General features: G+C 45.6%; 2 protein-coding genes across 2 annotated transcripts in view; both read left to right on the top strand.

The window, feature by feature from the left end:
* The first annotated feature begins 1,632 nt into the window (after nt 1–1,632).
* Nucleotides 1,633–8,171, top strand: fbl (fibrillarin). The gene is made up of 9 exons (XM_023963943.1): nt 1,633–1,761; nt 2,724–2,858; nt 2,934–3,077; nt 5,008–5,102; nt 5,347–5,517; nt 5,689–5,821; nt 5,908–6,020; nt 6,148–6,293; nt 7,665–8,171. The coding sequence occupies exons 1-9, from the start codon at nt 1,752–1,754 to the stop codon at nt 7,687–7,689; spliced, it is 972 nt and encodes a 323-aa protein (XP_023819711.1). The 5' UTR covers nt 1,633–1,751; the 3' UTR covers nt 7,690–8,171.
* A 781-nt stretch (nt 8,172–8,952) lies between these two features.
* Nucleotides 8,953–14,683, top strand: part of LOC101167568 (dual specificity tyrosine-phosphorylation-regulated kinase 1B) — a 45,132-nt gene continuing 39,401 nt past the window's right edge. The window contains exon 1 of the mRNA XM_020709959.2: nt 8,953–9,613. The gene's annotated coding sequence lies outside the window, so the exon portion shown is untranslated. The remainder of the gene's footprint in view (nt 9,614–14,683) is intronic.

Below are 14,683 nucleotides of genomic sequence, written 5' to 3' on the forward strand. Positions count from 1 at the left end.
ATTGATTATTTTTTATTTTAATTGATTAGATTGGAGTCGTAGGCAGATTTGGTTTTTGAGATGCAGTCTTTATAGTAAAGAATGTGCTGTATGTACATGTACCTGTGCGCTCACAGACACTGCAAGTGTATGAGCAGGATGACGTTCATGTTAAAAATAATGTACGCCGGAGACTATCGTGTCGTTTGAAAACTATAAATGTTACTCTGAAGTCCATCGGACAGTTGCGATCAAAAACAGCTGACATCAGTATGAACGAGTATAAACCAGCCCTTTTCTGATTTTGCTTGGTTATTATTCAACAAACTGAACGTATAAATTCCTAAATGTCAGTCACTGCGACGTAGGGGTGTGTATTGGCAAGAGTCTGCCTATAAGATACTTATCCCAATACTCGTCCCACAATACGATATGTATTGTGATATTTAACCGGAACACATTTTCTTTCTTTTTTTAAATATGACTTGAAAAAACTCTACCAGAATTTCAATACGTCTTTCGTTGTAAAAAATAATTGTAAAATTTAGTTTATTTAATGATCACAATGTTAATAATATATATATAAGTTGATTTTACCCAAGCAAATTCATAGTGCTTTTATTTAGGTAACTTCAAATATATAAAGGGAACAGTCAACAAGTATTTTGACAACAAAATAATTTTCAGAACAAGAAAAAAAATGGAATGACTGTGCCTTAACCAAAAAAGTATGATTTAGGAAATAAATAAATGTTTATTTTTCTACATTAAAGTAAATTCTCAAGTACCTTTAAACAGTTCAGGAGCCTGAATGGTGCTTCAAAAATAAAGGGGGGAAAAAACGAATTATTTCCAAAAACAATAGAGTGTGATGAGGCAGCATGACAGGGTGGAGAATCTTTAATGTGGCTATGCTTTATTTACATACATAATATTTGAGCGAACCCCTATACTACAGTCACAGGGCCCAATGAACTACTGTGAATGACGCTGCCCCCTCTATGCTGACAATCCAAAGAAAGGCTCTTTCCTCACAGCAAGAAAGCTCCCAGTTCAAGTCCCGGCTGGGGGACCTGAAACAGAACATCAGTGGGGGACCTTTCTGTGTGGAGTTTGCATGTTCTCCCTGTGCATGCATGGATTTTCTACGGGGACTCCAAAAACATGCTTCATAGGTTAATTGGTTACTCGAAATTGTCCCTAGGATGCATGGGTGTGTGATTGTGGCCCTGCGATAGACTTGCGACCTGTCCAGGGTTGTACCCTGCCTTCGCCTGCAAGTGGCTGGGATAGGCTCTGGCAGCCCTGTGACCCCGAAAGGGAAAAAACAGATTAGAAAATGAACGAATGAATGTTTACGTATGTATTTTGAGCATAAACAAAACTAAATATTTTAGTTGCCAAAACACTTTACACCTGCCTTTTTTTTAAATGGGCACCATCACACTTCTCCATTCCTTAGGCATCTTCTCACATTCTAACATCCTGTTGAACAACTCAGTCAAAAGCTCCACTGCCATCTCTCCTAGACACTTTATTTTTGTTGGACTTTTTATTCTAAGCGGGGGTAGTCTGTGCAGAGACATGTCCAGAGCTACAGGGGGCAGCACCTCTGGAACAGAGCGGCGGAACGCCCCGACTTCGTTTGAAAACGGAAGTCGTTCCCTGCTGCAAAGAATAAGAAGCGCACGTGGCCACGCAGCTCGCACGCGCGGTTGGACCCGGACGGTTCGAAGAATCAGAGGTCAACTTTCCCGGTTCTTAAAGCTATCATGAAGCCAGGTAATATCGTAAGCTCCGCCCGGATGTATCTATAATGTCAATATCTCAGCTCCGAAATAAAGCATTTTTTGCGTTAGGGAAGGAGGGGGGTAACAACAGAAGTTGCCTCGTGCGCCGATAAGTTACATGTTGGTAATAATCAAACCGATTTCCCATCATGCTCGGCAGCGGCGTCTACGAAGCCCCTAAATTTTATTCAGATGGTTCGTGTTTTGGTGGGGGGGCTTCTCGCTAATACTCCCGAACCGTGAATGTTATGGGTCAGAACGACGGAAAGGACAAACTCTCCATTCCGAACCCAAAAGCTAAGATTCTCCCCGAAACCAAACCACGAAGTCTGCGGTCACGTGATTTTTATTAGGATTAGATTACCTTTTTTTTAAGGACGTCGCTGTGTTGTCTCTAATGACTCTTGTTTGAAAAAAAAAAAGAGAGATTTTGTTTATGAACAGCCACTGGCCCTCTTTACAGCTCATGATTGGTCACGGCAGGCAGAAAACCACGCCCCCAATTTGGGGCAATTTTAATTATTCATTTAAAATAAGTCTCCAAACTCCTATCTCAAACAATATAGTTAAACTTTGTATACAATCTAGACGAATTGGACGATCTCTGACTTCACTGGTTGGACTGAAACATAAAGTGAGGGGGGGACAGAGTTAAGTCCCCCACAGGTGTTGACTTTTGGGCAGGACCAAGGCCCCACCCTCCATTCGAAATCCAAAGTGTTTCAAGTCCCACTACGATCATCATTGGATCTATTTTCAAAGTGTTCCCAGTGGTCTTTTAATTCTGATTTTGTCGTTTTCAGGCAAGATCCATAAACTGTTGTTTCCTAGGACATAGTTCCTGCAGAGCAGCAGGAGTTCATTAAAAATTCACCTCTGAGTTGTAGGCGGGACTGTAGGCGTGGAGTTAGTGAGACCACCTGACTGCAATCTTTCATGTGTTGTGTGTTTCAGGATTCAGTCCCCGTGGAGACAGAGGAGGAAGAGGAGGAGGAGGATGGGGTGGAGGACGAGGGGGGTTCAGTGACCGAGGAGGAAGAGGGGGGTTCGGTGACCGTGGAGGAAGAGGCGGGTTCAGAGGTGGACGAGGTAAGAACGGCGCCGTAGTTCCGTTCCGTAGACAGCCAGCAGAAGGATCTGTTACTCACAAAAGCCTCTTTTTAGGTGGAGGATTCCGGTCCCCCGACGGTGGAGGGTTTCGAGGACGCGGGGGCGGCAGAGGAACCCCAAGAGGACGAGGAGGGAGAGGAGGCCGTGGAGGGTTTGGAGGAGGGAAGAAGGTGGTGATAGAGCCGCACAGACATGAAGGTACTTATGGACTCCTGATGATGATCTTTTCCATTTTAAACAGGCGTCTAAAAGCTGATTTCTACCTGCGGTGCGTCTGCGATGTGGTGACACAAGAAATGTGCCAATCAGAATGTTTACACCGTCTCCGTCACATGTCCGTCCCTCCACAACCCAGGCTTTACGCAGCAGTTCTATTTTCTGCCAATCGACGCTTCAAATTCGTCCCTAAAAGCCGGGAAACGGATCCGGGTTTAAAGATAAAATCTTCTGTTGTATTTTCAAAATAAAACTTTCTAAGACTTCATATTTACAGTGACGTGTTCACATGATGACGCACGTCAACACCGCCGCTAACACCACCACGGACGAGGAAAGTTTAATTGTGGAGGTTAAAAAACACATGTATGACACAAAATGTGTATTTTACAAGGACTCAGTGAGGAAGAGGAGGGTACGGGGTTTGATCGTTTAAGTATTGGATGAGCAAAGAGACACGGGGTTGAAAGGCCAATCCACTCCTCCAGGGGGAGGGTCTTGAAACAAACTCCTCAAACAGCGCGACGGCGGCACACTGCAGAGGGAGCAGTGTAAATTCAGGGTTACTCTTCACCCAAAGCTCATCATGCACGCATGAAAAAGCAAACAAGATGAAAACGACAGAGAATCCTCATTCAAATGTAGACGCAGCAGGTCAGTCTGAACGGACAGAAAGACACGACTACCCCCAAACCATCCTCTAGTTGTTTTTAACATTGAGGGAGGCTTTGTCCTGAAATGAAATGGACTTGGTTCTGTTGTTCTAGAAACCACCAAACAGAACCGGCTTTTTTTTTTTTTTTTAACTGGGGTCTTTGGAGAGTACGTGGAGCATGAACATTTAAAGTTTCCGTAGAAAGAATGTTCTGTTTGAACAGAAAGATGTCTTCCACCAAATTTCATCAAAGCTCTGCTTACAGTTGTCTGGATGAGCTGAAGGCTTTTCAGAGCTGTTCTGGAACAGCCCAGTCATCAGGAAGTTCCATCACAGATGCATGGACTAGTTTCTGTACGGCAGGACTCGTGCTGTTTCAGGGTTTCCTCGAGTTAAAGGTCATGTTGCTGTGGTGAGAGTCTGAAACTGACGTAGGAGAGTTAAGTCAGTTTGCTTCAGATGTTTGTCATGGATGGTTCCTCTGAAGTGAGTCATTACTACTCTACAGGTCTATAGTGAAGAGCTGAACAGCTCTGTTTCTTAGCTGAGTTAAAGGTAATGTAAATGTGACGTCTTTAGAGGAATGAACAGGGGTCTGCAACCACAGGCGGCCCCTTTAACAGTCTGTGGTAGCTCTTTGGCTTTAACCTCTTCAGATCTGTGTGTGGACATCACAGTTAAATTGGGTTAGATGACCACATTTCTGCTTAAACTGAGCCCTGTAATTACTTGATTCGAGGGTTATCTCAAACATTAGCCTGGGTCTTAAGAGGTTTAAACAACGCACAACGATGTCTGGTTGTTGTTCAGAGTTTTTGAAGTCTGTATTTTGCATTTACACGAGTGGATTTAAAAAATTGTTTTCTACACCTATGTTTAGTTTTGACAGTAAAAGAAATAAACAGGATGAAAGCGCACCAAAGTCATGACAGAAAATGTCACGTTTGACCTGTTTTTTGTGTATTTTTATTGTAAGTAAATCTGCTGCATCAGAAGGATCTTATTTGACACAGCGTGCACTTTATTTTGAAAGGAACACAGATCTGCTGCTGTAAAGAGTAAAGAAGTTCCAGATGTTATCTATAGAAAAATATAAGATTTTAGAAATATTTAAAAGGTAAATCTTACAAAGGAATGGGTGTAAAAAGGTGTATTTTTCTAAAAGGTTAAGTGGGACGGCCCTTTGAGCGTTTCAGAATGAAGATGTAAGGAGGTTATGTATGTGGGTCTGACGGTCTGGGTCGTGGTTTCTTCCAGGGGTGTTTATCTGCAGAGGGAAGGAGGATGCCCTCGTCACCAAAAACATGGTGGTGGGAGAGTCTGTGTACGGGGAGAAGAGGATGAGCGTGGAGGTAAAGAGCCGCTTCTGTATTGTGAGGTTGTCCCTGTAGCTCCAGTGCTGAAGGGTTGGTTAACCCTCAGCCTCTGGTCCCTGCAACAGCAAAGTGTAAAAACTGAAACCATAACTCCTGTTTTTAAAATGTTTGGATCCTTTCCTGCTAGATGACGTAAACTCTTGGCTGGCTTCTGCAGCAGAGCTGGACTTGGTGGATTTTTCTTCTGGAAGATGATTGTGGATTTCCTGTTTTTGATCAGGAGGGTGATACTAAGATTGAGTACAGAGCCTGGAATCCTTTCCGCTCCAAACTAGCAGCTGCCATTCTTGGAGGAGTTGACCAGATTCACATCAAACCCGGAGCCAAGGTCATGTACCTTGGAGCCGCATCGGGAACCACGGTGTCCCACGTCTCTGACATCGTTGGGCCAGTAAGTACATTTCAGAAGTAATCGCATTGTTGTTGCTGTTGTGAAAATGCGTCACTGCTGTCAGTACCCATATGTGGTTTGATCAATATGCAGCTTTGACACATTTTGTCAGAATAAACCGTCTGACTCCGCCCCCTCTAGACTCATGTTGGATCTTGTTTTTGTTTTAAGGAGGGGCTGGTCTATGCAGTGGAATTCTCCCACCGATCTGGCCGCGATCTCCTCAATGTGGCTAAGAAACGCACCAACATCATCCCCATCATCGAAGACGCCCGCCATCCGCACAAGTACCGCATGCTGGTTGGTAGGTGTCAGTGCCTCAGCACAGCGGCTGTGCGGACAGAGCGCTTCTCCTCCCCGGCCTCACGTTGGCGCTGTGCTCCTCTGCAGGCATGGTGGACGTGATCTTTGCTGACGTCGCTCAGCCTGACCAGACCAGAATCGTGGCCCTTAATGCTCACAACTTCCTGAAGAATGGTGGACACTTTGTCATCTCCATTAAGGTATGACGGCTCACATTTCCGTTGGAGACGCACTACCCTGGGGATGAGGAGAGGATGTGGTGTTGAGAAGGAATCCGTGTTTTGTGTGTATCTGTTCGGTTCTGATCATAGTTCTCTCCTGATTCAGGCCAACTGCATCGACTCCACAGCAGCTCCAGAGGCTGTGTTTGCGTCAGAAGTGAAGAAGATGAGCTCAGAGAACATGAAACCGCAGGAGCAGCTCACCCTGGAGCCCTATGAGAGGGACCATGCGGTAGTGGTGGGCATCTACAGGTAAAGTATGGAACGTTTGACGGCTTGGGTCAGTGGGTACCAGCAGGTGATGGTAACACATTTCAGAGGATCAGACATGCTTACAGCCTGCGCTGCTGCACGTCCTGCTACTAAACCCAGAGAACACTGCTCCATTTTTAAACCGCTTTGATCTAAAATCAAACAGGAATTTGACATATTTTGCCATTTTGGTCTGTATTTAGAACAGCAGGGGCTTGTCAACATGCAGCCTCTGAAGCTACGTTCACACCGGGCTCAGAAACGCATGTTCAAGCAACTGCTTCCACTGAAAAGTAAATGCGCTTTTAAGGCTTCCTTGTTTTTTGGAAGTCCGTTTTTGGGCTCAGTGTACAAAATGCACGGCCACTGAACGCGCATCACTAGTTTAAACCCGTTGAACTTTGACTAATCGGGGACTCTTTGATGGCGACGTCTGGATGGCGTCCTTTTCAAAACACGGAAGTGCCAATCGTATAAAAATTGATCGTGAAGGAGAAAATAACTGTGGTTTAGTGTCCGGCCGGAATTCAATGACACAAAGTCTTTCATATATTGGAATAGAGCTGCGAAAGAAAGTCTGGAGCAAAATTTACCCGATTAGCACCGTTTCCACATTTCCCACGTAGACTTGTCCAACTGTGAGTGAATGCGCCAATAATGGGCAACACCGTCTGCTAAAAGCGTGTTCAAGAATGCCCGTTGCGTTCTTGAACACGCTTCACACGACCGGTGAGGACATAGCACAAGTCATCTCTGACCGTCAGTGATGCTGCAGAGACGAAGACGGGCGCTGGTTTCAGTATCACTGTGTTTAACCGAAGGAGCCTTTTTGCAAACGAAAAACATTCACTTTGAAGAGTGAATGTTCTTTATTTGGCATTTCGTTTAATATTTACAGTAAACTTTTATCAGTAAACAAAGGAATGTTGTGTCCGTTAACATCTAAATACAGGGAAAGAAAAGAAAAAGTAGAAGCAAAGAACTCGTGGAAGTGCAATCAGAAAAGCCTTTGACCCACATGTTCGTCTTTAAACTTCTGTTTTTTATAAACGCTGCAGCGCTTAGAGTAAAATGTCTGCAGAGATTTAACATTTGTACTCCACAAAGAGGACATGATGGTTACATCCTCTCCTCACTTCATTTACTGCATCTCATTGATGTAGAACAAAACCTGATAAAGGGGAAAACATCCTGGTATGTTCTGGCTTTCTGTGGATGATCTGGTATCTCATGAACTGTGAACTGCTGTGATTGGCTAAAGGAGATCTGATGTTTGTGTTTCATGAAAAATCCAACATCTTTAGACGTCAGATAATTGGATAATTGGGTTCAATGTCAAAGAAGTGACGTCTTTCTGTTTTCTGATTCCAGACCGCCACCAAAGCAGAAGAAATGAGGTGAACGAGAAGACCTTTGACACTGGCTGTTTTTACCTTTTTTTTCTTCCCTTCTTCTTCAGTGTTTTTTTGCTTTTGTAAAGTCCTGAGCCCCCCCCCCCCTCCTCTGACTAAAGACTGGTTGCCCTAACTTCCTCAAAGGAATAAGCAGCCCTGTTCTCTGACTAGACGAGGCTGGAAAGGTGTCATTCGTGGTTACTCGCTGCGACTTCAGCCTACTGCTGTCTAAGAAACCTGCTAACGCTTTGAGGTTCAGTTGTCACAAGCGTGGTCCGACTCACATGTTCGCTCATCCCTTCATGGATGTTTGTGGATCTCTCCATGGAAATAACCTATAACTGTTTAAGGAGCCTCTCCAGGCGTGAGAGGAAGACCACTTTCATTTGGTTATCAGTCCATCAGATTGCATGGTTGATGAGAAAATATATATTTGAACCCAGCCGTTTTTCTCCTTTTTTTTAAATAAAGAAGAAACTTCTAATTTCTCTGTTACTGTTTGAAATGAGCACATGTCAAGAACTCCGTGTCCACATGTTTACCAATGTCCCATTCAGCTCTTCCCATCTGTCCCAACGCTGTTGGAACTTCATCCAGCATCTGCTTCAGTCGCTGAGTGACGAGACACGAAGGCATCCCTATTAGTCAGAAGGAGCCCATGGTGCCAGTCTAAGCTTCTGCAACTGTTCCTTACTGATGGCCTACAGATGCTTTAGGATCCAGCTTTTGGTTCTCTCCATTGTGGGACGTCAGTGTGCACGCGGAAGCCAGCCATCCTCTGGTTCATCTGCATGCCAGCAGAGCCTGGTCTGGCCTTGGTTTGCACCAGATTCAGGTGGGCTAATGCCAAACCCAGAGAAGCGACAGTGTGGATCAAACCTGTTACTGTGGGGTTTGTTGCCGTTTCAAATTGTTCAGCTAACCTTCAAAGAACCTAGCTTGAGCCAATGTGATCCATCCCTAACCCTGGTACAGCTGGTCCAGGCTAACCTGACCTGGGCTCTAGCGGGGCAGGGGCAGACATCCGCCAGGTCTGCAGCACAGAGAAACCGCACTCTCTGGCCGCCAGCAGAGGGCGCACTTCCCCCCCGAACTGGGTCGCCTGTTTGCGAAACCGCGCAAATGTTAACTCGTGTGACCTCCTGCCAAATTAAGCTACCTATTAAAAAACTAAACTTTACCCGCGAGCTGTTTGTTTTGGCGGCCATTTTGTGGGGGAAGTCGTCGGAAGCGTGAAGGGTCGGACGTGTCCGCGCTCGGGAGCGCGCCTCAATGCGCCCCCCACCCCCCGCTCTGACCGATACTTCCAGTACAGGGCCGGCCAGAGGAGGGCTACCTGTCGCAGAGCCTGCTCCCGTTTTCCAGCGCCTTGTCAGCGCTGGTGCCCCGGCCGGCCGTCGCCCCTGCAGCCGTTGTCGCCCCCCTCTTTTTTTTCCCCCCCTTCCCGACTTCGATGACGGCTCTGCATTCGGCAGCTAGCATGCTAGCTACTCGCGAGCTAGCCCCGCTAGCCTGTTATCTTTGTATGAACTAAAAAGCGGCGGAATTACGAAATTGTCCGAACCGGATTCTCGGAGGGCTCTACCGGAAACCGGAGAGGAGCGTCAATGAAGCTGGCAGGATAGACGAGCGAACCGTCTGCGGTCACGGCAGCGGGCTGCCCACCTCGGCTCGCTGCGCCGGCACTCGGTCTCCGCGGTAACCCGCCTGTCCGCGGTGCGGGAGGGGGGAGACTCACCTGCCTGAAAATAACGTCTTTGGGAATCTGAGGAGGGAACGGAGGTTCGGTTGTGTTTTATTTGGATCTGTACTACGGAGGACGAACGATCGACCCAGAGAGGAGGGGGCTCGGTTCCTTTCGACGAAGGGAGAGAGGGGTTGAAACATGGCTGCTTCGCAAGACTTAGTTTGATCCTCCGCCCTTAGGTAAGACCGCCGCCGAAGGCTCGTTTGGGCTACGTGATGCTGCGGGGAGGGTCGCTTTTGCAGCCGGCGGGATTTTCTGTACGTGTGTGTGTGTTGGGGGGGGGGGGGATTTTTTTTCCCGCCGCCCTGCACCTCCGGCATGATTGGGGGGGCTACAGCGGGTCAGCATGTGGAGCAGCAGTGGGGGGTTGTTCGGTGTGGGGGAGCTGCCCTGCACTGGCTGTTGCACCGTGTGGTTCTGATGCGGACGGTCCAGTTGCCCCTCGCAGAGAGGGGGGCATTTGCACCGGGGTCATGGGTGGTCTGATCGGCGCTTTGCCGCTGAGGAGCGCCGGTTCCCGGTTGGCTGGGTCCTCAGAGCTCGGTCTGCTGGGCGGCGGGTCCCGTCATGATGTCTGAACGCTGACTCTGCTATTGCTAGCTGCTAAGCGGGTTTCCTGCAGCAGCCCCCCAGCGTCTTCCTGTCCATGACGCGGGAGCGGGGCGCCGCCTGCAGACAGCCGCTCCACTGAGCGCGGATGGGCACTGGCAGTGCAGTGGCAGCCATGGCCGACCGGTCTCCCCGTCAGAACATCGTCGGCCCGGTTCCCCTCCATAAGGCGTGCAGATGATGAATGTGGATCGGTGCAGTCTGAGGCTGTTCAGATCCAGGTTTTCCTTCAGAGGTTCTGGTTCTTGAGCGGCAGCCCAGGTTCCTGTTGGTCTGGGCTGGTATCAGAACAAAGATGATCCGTGAGTCCATGCAGTGATCAGGGCCTTCCCCTGCTGTCCGAACAGAAATTCCTCATTTTGACATTTAGCAGGTACAGGAGGAACCGAAGAGGAAGCCGTTTTCAGGGCTTGACAGCCTGCAGCATGTCAGTGATGTGGTTTGGGGATAGAGATGCTGCAAGGAGTCAAACACCTGGAGCGAGTGGATCTGATGGTCACCTGTAGGGCATTATCTTACCTTGTGAGGTTTTTAAGGTGGATAACCCACACAGCAGGGATGTCCAACCCTGGAGATCCACCAAAAATCCTAAAACAGGTCGGGGAGGTAAACCTCAGTGCCCATCAAGAGTAAAATTGCAGGTTCATGCTCAGGCTTTCATTTGATATTTCTGTCGCCACTTCCAAAAAGAGTGGACGTGTTCTTGATAGCCATATGTGTGCACATGACCAGCTGGTGGGGAACATTATGGAGAACTTTGATAGCAACCATGGTTTATTCCAGTGAAGATGCTGGATGTCATCATTTAGATCAGCGGTCCCCAACCTTTATTGCGCCACGGACCGGTTTGATGTCTGTTAAAATGCTCACGGACCGGTATGTTATATGTGGCGGACACACGTTGCAGCAACGCTGCAATAAAGGCAGAGACACGTGATGAGACGTACTCTGTACTTTTATTTTGACGTGTAAAACATTGTACATCGCACAGCTGTCATCATCCTCTCCCCTTCCCACACTCATGGTGCTAAAATGAAGTAAACACAACAGGAAGAAATAACTAAGGGTGAAACAACATAACTGCCAGATGAACGGCAAAAAGAAACACCCGTGCTCAACCCTATTTTGACCAAAGCAGGCAAAGGGGATTGATTTCATTCCCTGTGAAACTCCGACAGCAGACCAAACGTGCACGTCATCGACGCTACAGTACAACAAAGTAATATGATTGCATGAAAACTGTGGTATTTTCTAAACATAACAATAAACACCAATGATGACATGAGCAACGTCCTCTCTGCCTGCAACACTCTCTGGTCGCTATTATTATAACATTTAAACATGCCTTCAAAATAAGTGCATGGAGAATCCAACTCACCACAGTGCTGAATGGTTGGACGGAATCGCCCGTTGGGATAAATCTGTATTTTAAGTAGGACTTCTGATACTGTCTATTAAATGCAGCCATTTTTTTTGTCCCGGAAGTGGAAGGCTCCTCTTCTGTCTCCTGGCTGGGCCTTTTCCACTTGGCAAAGAAAATTTTAGAAGATGTTTGTTTTTGATTCATTTTGCTAGTTCCTGGGTTTTATTTTAGCGGTATCCTATCACGCTCATCTTCTTTCGGATTCTGACATAAATAAAACGGAAGTCATGTAAGTTATTTTATTTTTTTCTGTGCGGCCCGGTACCAAAATGACCCACGGACCTGGGGGTTGGGGACCACTGATTTAGATAATGGAAAATTGAATGTTGTGGTGATGGGCTGTCTCTGCTGACCATGCTTGGAGAATCTATAGATGTGACGGCGGCCAACGTGTCAGTGGCGAACATCTAATAGCTTCATATTTTGTCTGATCCAGCATGAAAGGGAGCCTATTTATTTAGGCAGTGTTTGTCTGTTTCTTTCACCTCCTGGGGGTTATAGAGTATTAAGTAATGTTTTTCCTTTTTAACAAAAGTTAATATTTCCATTTTTCCAAGCTTTTAGTGACTGTCCTCTATCTTCAGTCTTCTCTCACACAACTTTCCCTCCGCAGAAAGCATTGTTTGGGAAATGTAGAGCAGCTCATTTGAGTCTAACTGAAGGAAACTTTAACATGCAACAGCTCCTCAAAGTCAGACAGGTGTCGGTTACCTTGACTGGTTTACCAGCAGGGCGGTTAAACTGTGCTGAAGTTCTCCAGACAATATGACATATTACCAGTCATGTGATGTAGATCACGTCGGTGCACACGCTCTCCTCATTGGTTTTGCTGTAGCTGCTGGGTTCTGTCAGGTGTTTGCTGCTGCCAGGACAAAGCGCTGAACTGATCTGTGCAGACCACAGTTCTCCATGTCCAGGGCTTTTCGTGTTCTTCACAATTTGGACTTGAGTGTAGATTCCGCTGTTTCAGCTGCCATACAGTAGGTGGCAATATTCACTCTTAATTTTTTACCATCCTCTAATACAATGTTTTTCAACCTTTTCTGAGCCACGGCACACTTTAACCTTAAAAAAAATCCCGCGGCACACCAGCATCCAAAAATTTAAAAAAAAAAGGAGAAACTCATAGTCTGTATTGATCTACAGCCCCTCCGCAATCTCACATGCATTTTTGAGATAATTGTTGCAGAAAAAGCTGGAAACTGCAGCTGTTTTTTCTAAAAGATGCAATAAAAGATAAGTTAGAAGATTTAAAAACAGTTTGATGTGTGTTCGTTGGTTTCAAGACGTTTAACAACAGATCTCCGTATGCGCTGTCACTATCACAACCCAATGCATCATGGGAGATGTAGTGCATAGAACGGCCGGAGATTACTTTTCGGAGCTTCATTGTTTTGTTCACTTGTTCCACGGTCTGATACCGGATTCTGTGGAAAGCTACAGCGCAAAAGACGAGCTTTAGCTGCTATTTTTTTTTAGAACTGAGCGACTTTACGAGCTAAATCGGGACAAGGAAGTGAAGACTTTAACCACTTCTGATTGGTCAGACTGATGACATGTGATTAAGCCTTCAAGAATGATTGGTGGAGACAGTTAAAGGGACGGGACGTTTCCAAAATACAGCCGAAGGTGCAGCTGAGTCGCGGTACCTTATCAAAATGTCTTTAATAAAATAAAATAAACGCAAAGAAAAAGTTTTTTATGATCTTTTATATTCCTAACTCCTCAGTGTTTTATCAGGGCCTGTTTGGATGAACAGAGAGTTGAAATCATGGAGATGGAAAATGTTTTTAGATCAGTTAATGAGGGCAATTTCTCACGGCACACTTGACCATCTCTCACGGCACACTAGTGTGCCACGGCACACTGGTTGAAAAACACTGCTCTAATAGATAAACGACAAATGGCTTTTGGGCTTACTGGAAAACAAACAAACTTCCAGAGCTAAAAGTGTCATTTTGATTTTTTGCAAAGTATATTATTATTTGTGGTTTCTTCATATTGTGGTTTTACTCTGAACTTTTTTTAAATTAATTAACAGCCAATGCCATTGAAGTTGTAGAGTAGAGAAGGCGGTGTTTGTGTCGCCTCCTATGACCCAATGCTCTCATTTGTCTGCAGAGTTAATGTTTCTTCTGTGTATCACATTTTGTGTTTAAAGATCCACTCCGGTCATCTTCTGATCTATTTTCAAAGTGTTCCAGTGATCTTTTAGTTATGATGATGCCGTTTTTAGCTGAAAATTTTTTTTATGACAGAGGTTCTGCGGAGCAACAGTAGTATATTAGAAATTCAGTAAGCCTGCTCTCATTTCCCATCATCCCTTTGGTTCCACGCTCTCCCACTAGCTTACAGCCCCTAACAACCCCAACCTAACATTAGGGGTGCAACAAAAATGTCGAGCAACATTGAGGCTAAGCAGTCGTACAGTTTAGATTCAGATTCCAGCTCAGAGGAGGAAAACAAAGACGTACGGTACATGAATCTGTTAATCTTCAGGTGGATGCATCAGAATGGAGCGTATCAGGAAGCATGTGGCCTGCTGATTGTAGTTTGCATGTAACAAATCAACCTTTTTCCAATCGCCTCTTTTTCTTAATTTTTTTTTTTTTGCCTGCTCCAGATTTACCCCAATTGAAATAAATAGATAACCAGAAATCCAGTTTGAATTTTACTTTATATATGTCCTTCATCATGAGAAAAAAGTTAAAGCACCTTTTTTTTGAGTGGCTCTTTAAATTCAGCTCAGGTCTGATTAACTACCTGGAGCCTGATGGGGAAAAGGACTAAATTGGAGGAATGGACAAAATCCAATGAAAGCAGATGTATAGAAAAGCTTTATTGGTACAACAGAAGTGATTGATCAGCAAATGCATAAATAATGTTCAGTCTGACCTCCCATCACTTTGTCTGTTTGAAAATACCTTTTCTAGTTTTCATTCCTTCTTTATGGTTCTGTGCAGAAACAGCAGATCTCTGACCGTGAACCCACATGCAGCCGATCTCTGCATTCTCAGGGTTGCAGTCAGAAAAACAAAAATGAACTGAAATGACACAGTTCCAACTGTCAGTTTCTGAGCTGCAGTCATTGGTTGATCTTTTCCAGTGTTTATGTTTTGAACTCATTGAAACTATGGGTTAGTTTGTGAAAAAGCTGAACAAACGTCCCCAGAAGAGCCTGATCAGAAACACCCCATGACAGTTTGAGGTGATTCAA

This window comes from Oryzias latipes, chromosome 16 (genome assembly GCF_002234675.1).
Source record: "Oryzias latipes chromosome 16, ASM223467v1".
Taxonomy (NCBI): Eukaryota; Metazoa; Chordata; class Actinopteri; order Beloniformes; family Adrianichthyidae; genus Oryzias; species Oryzias latipes.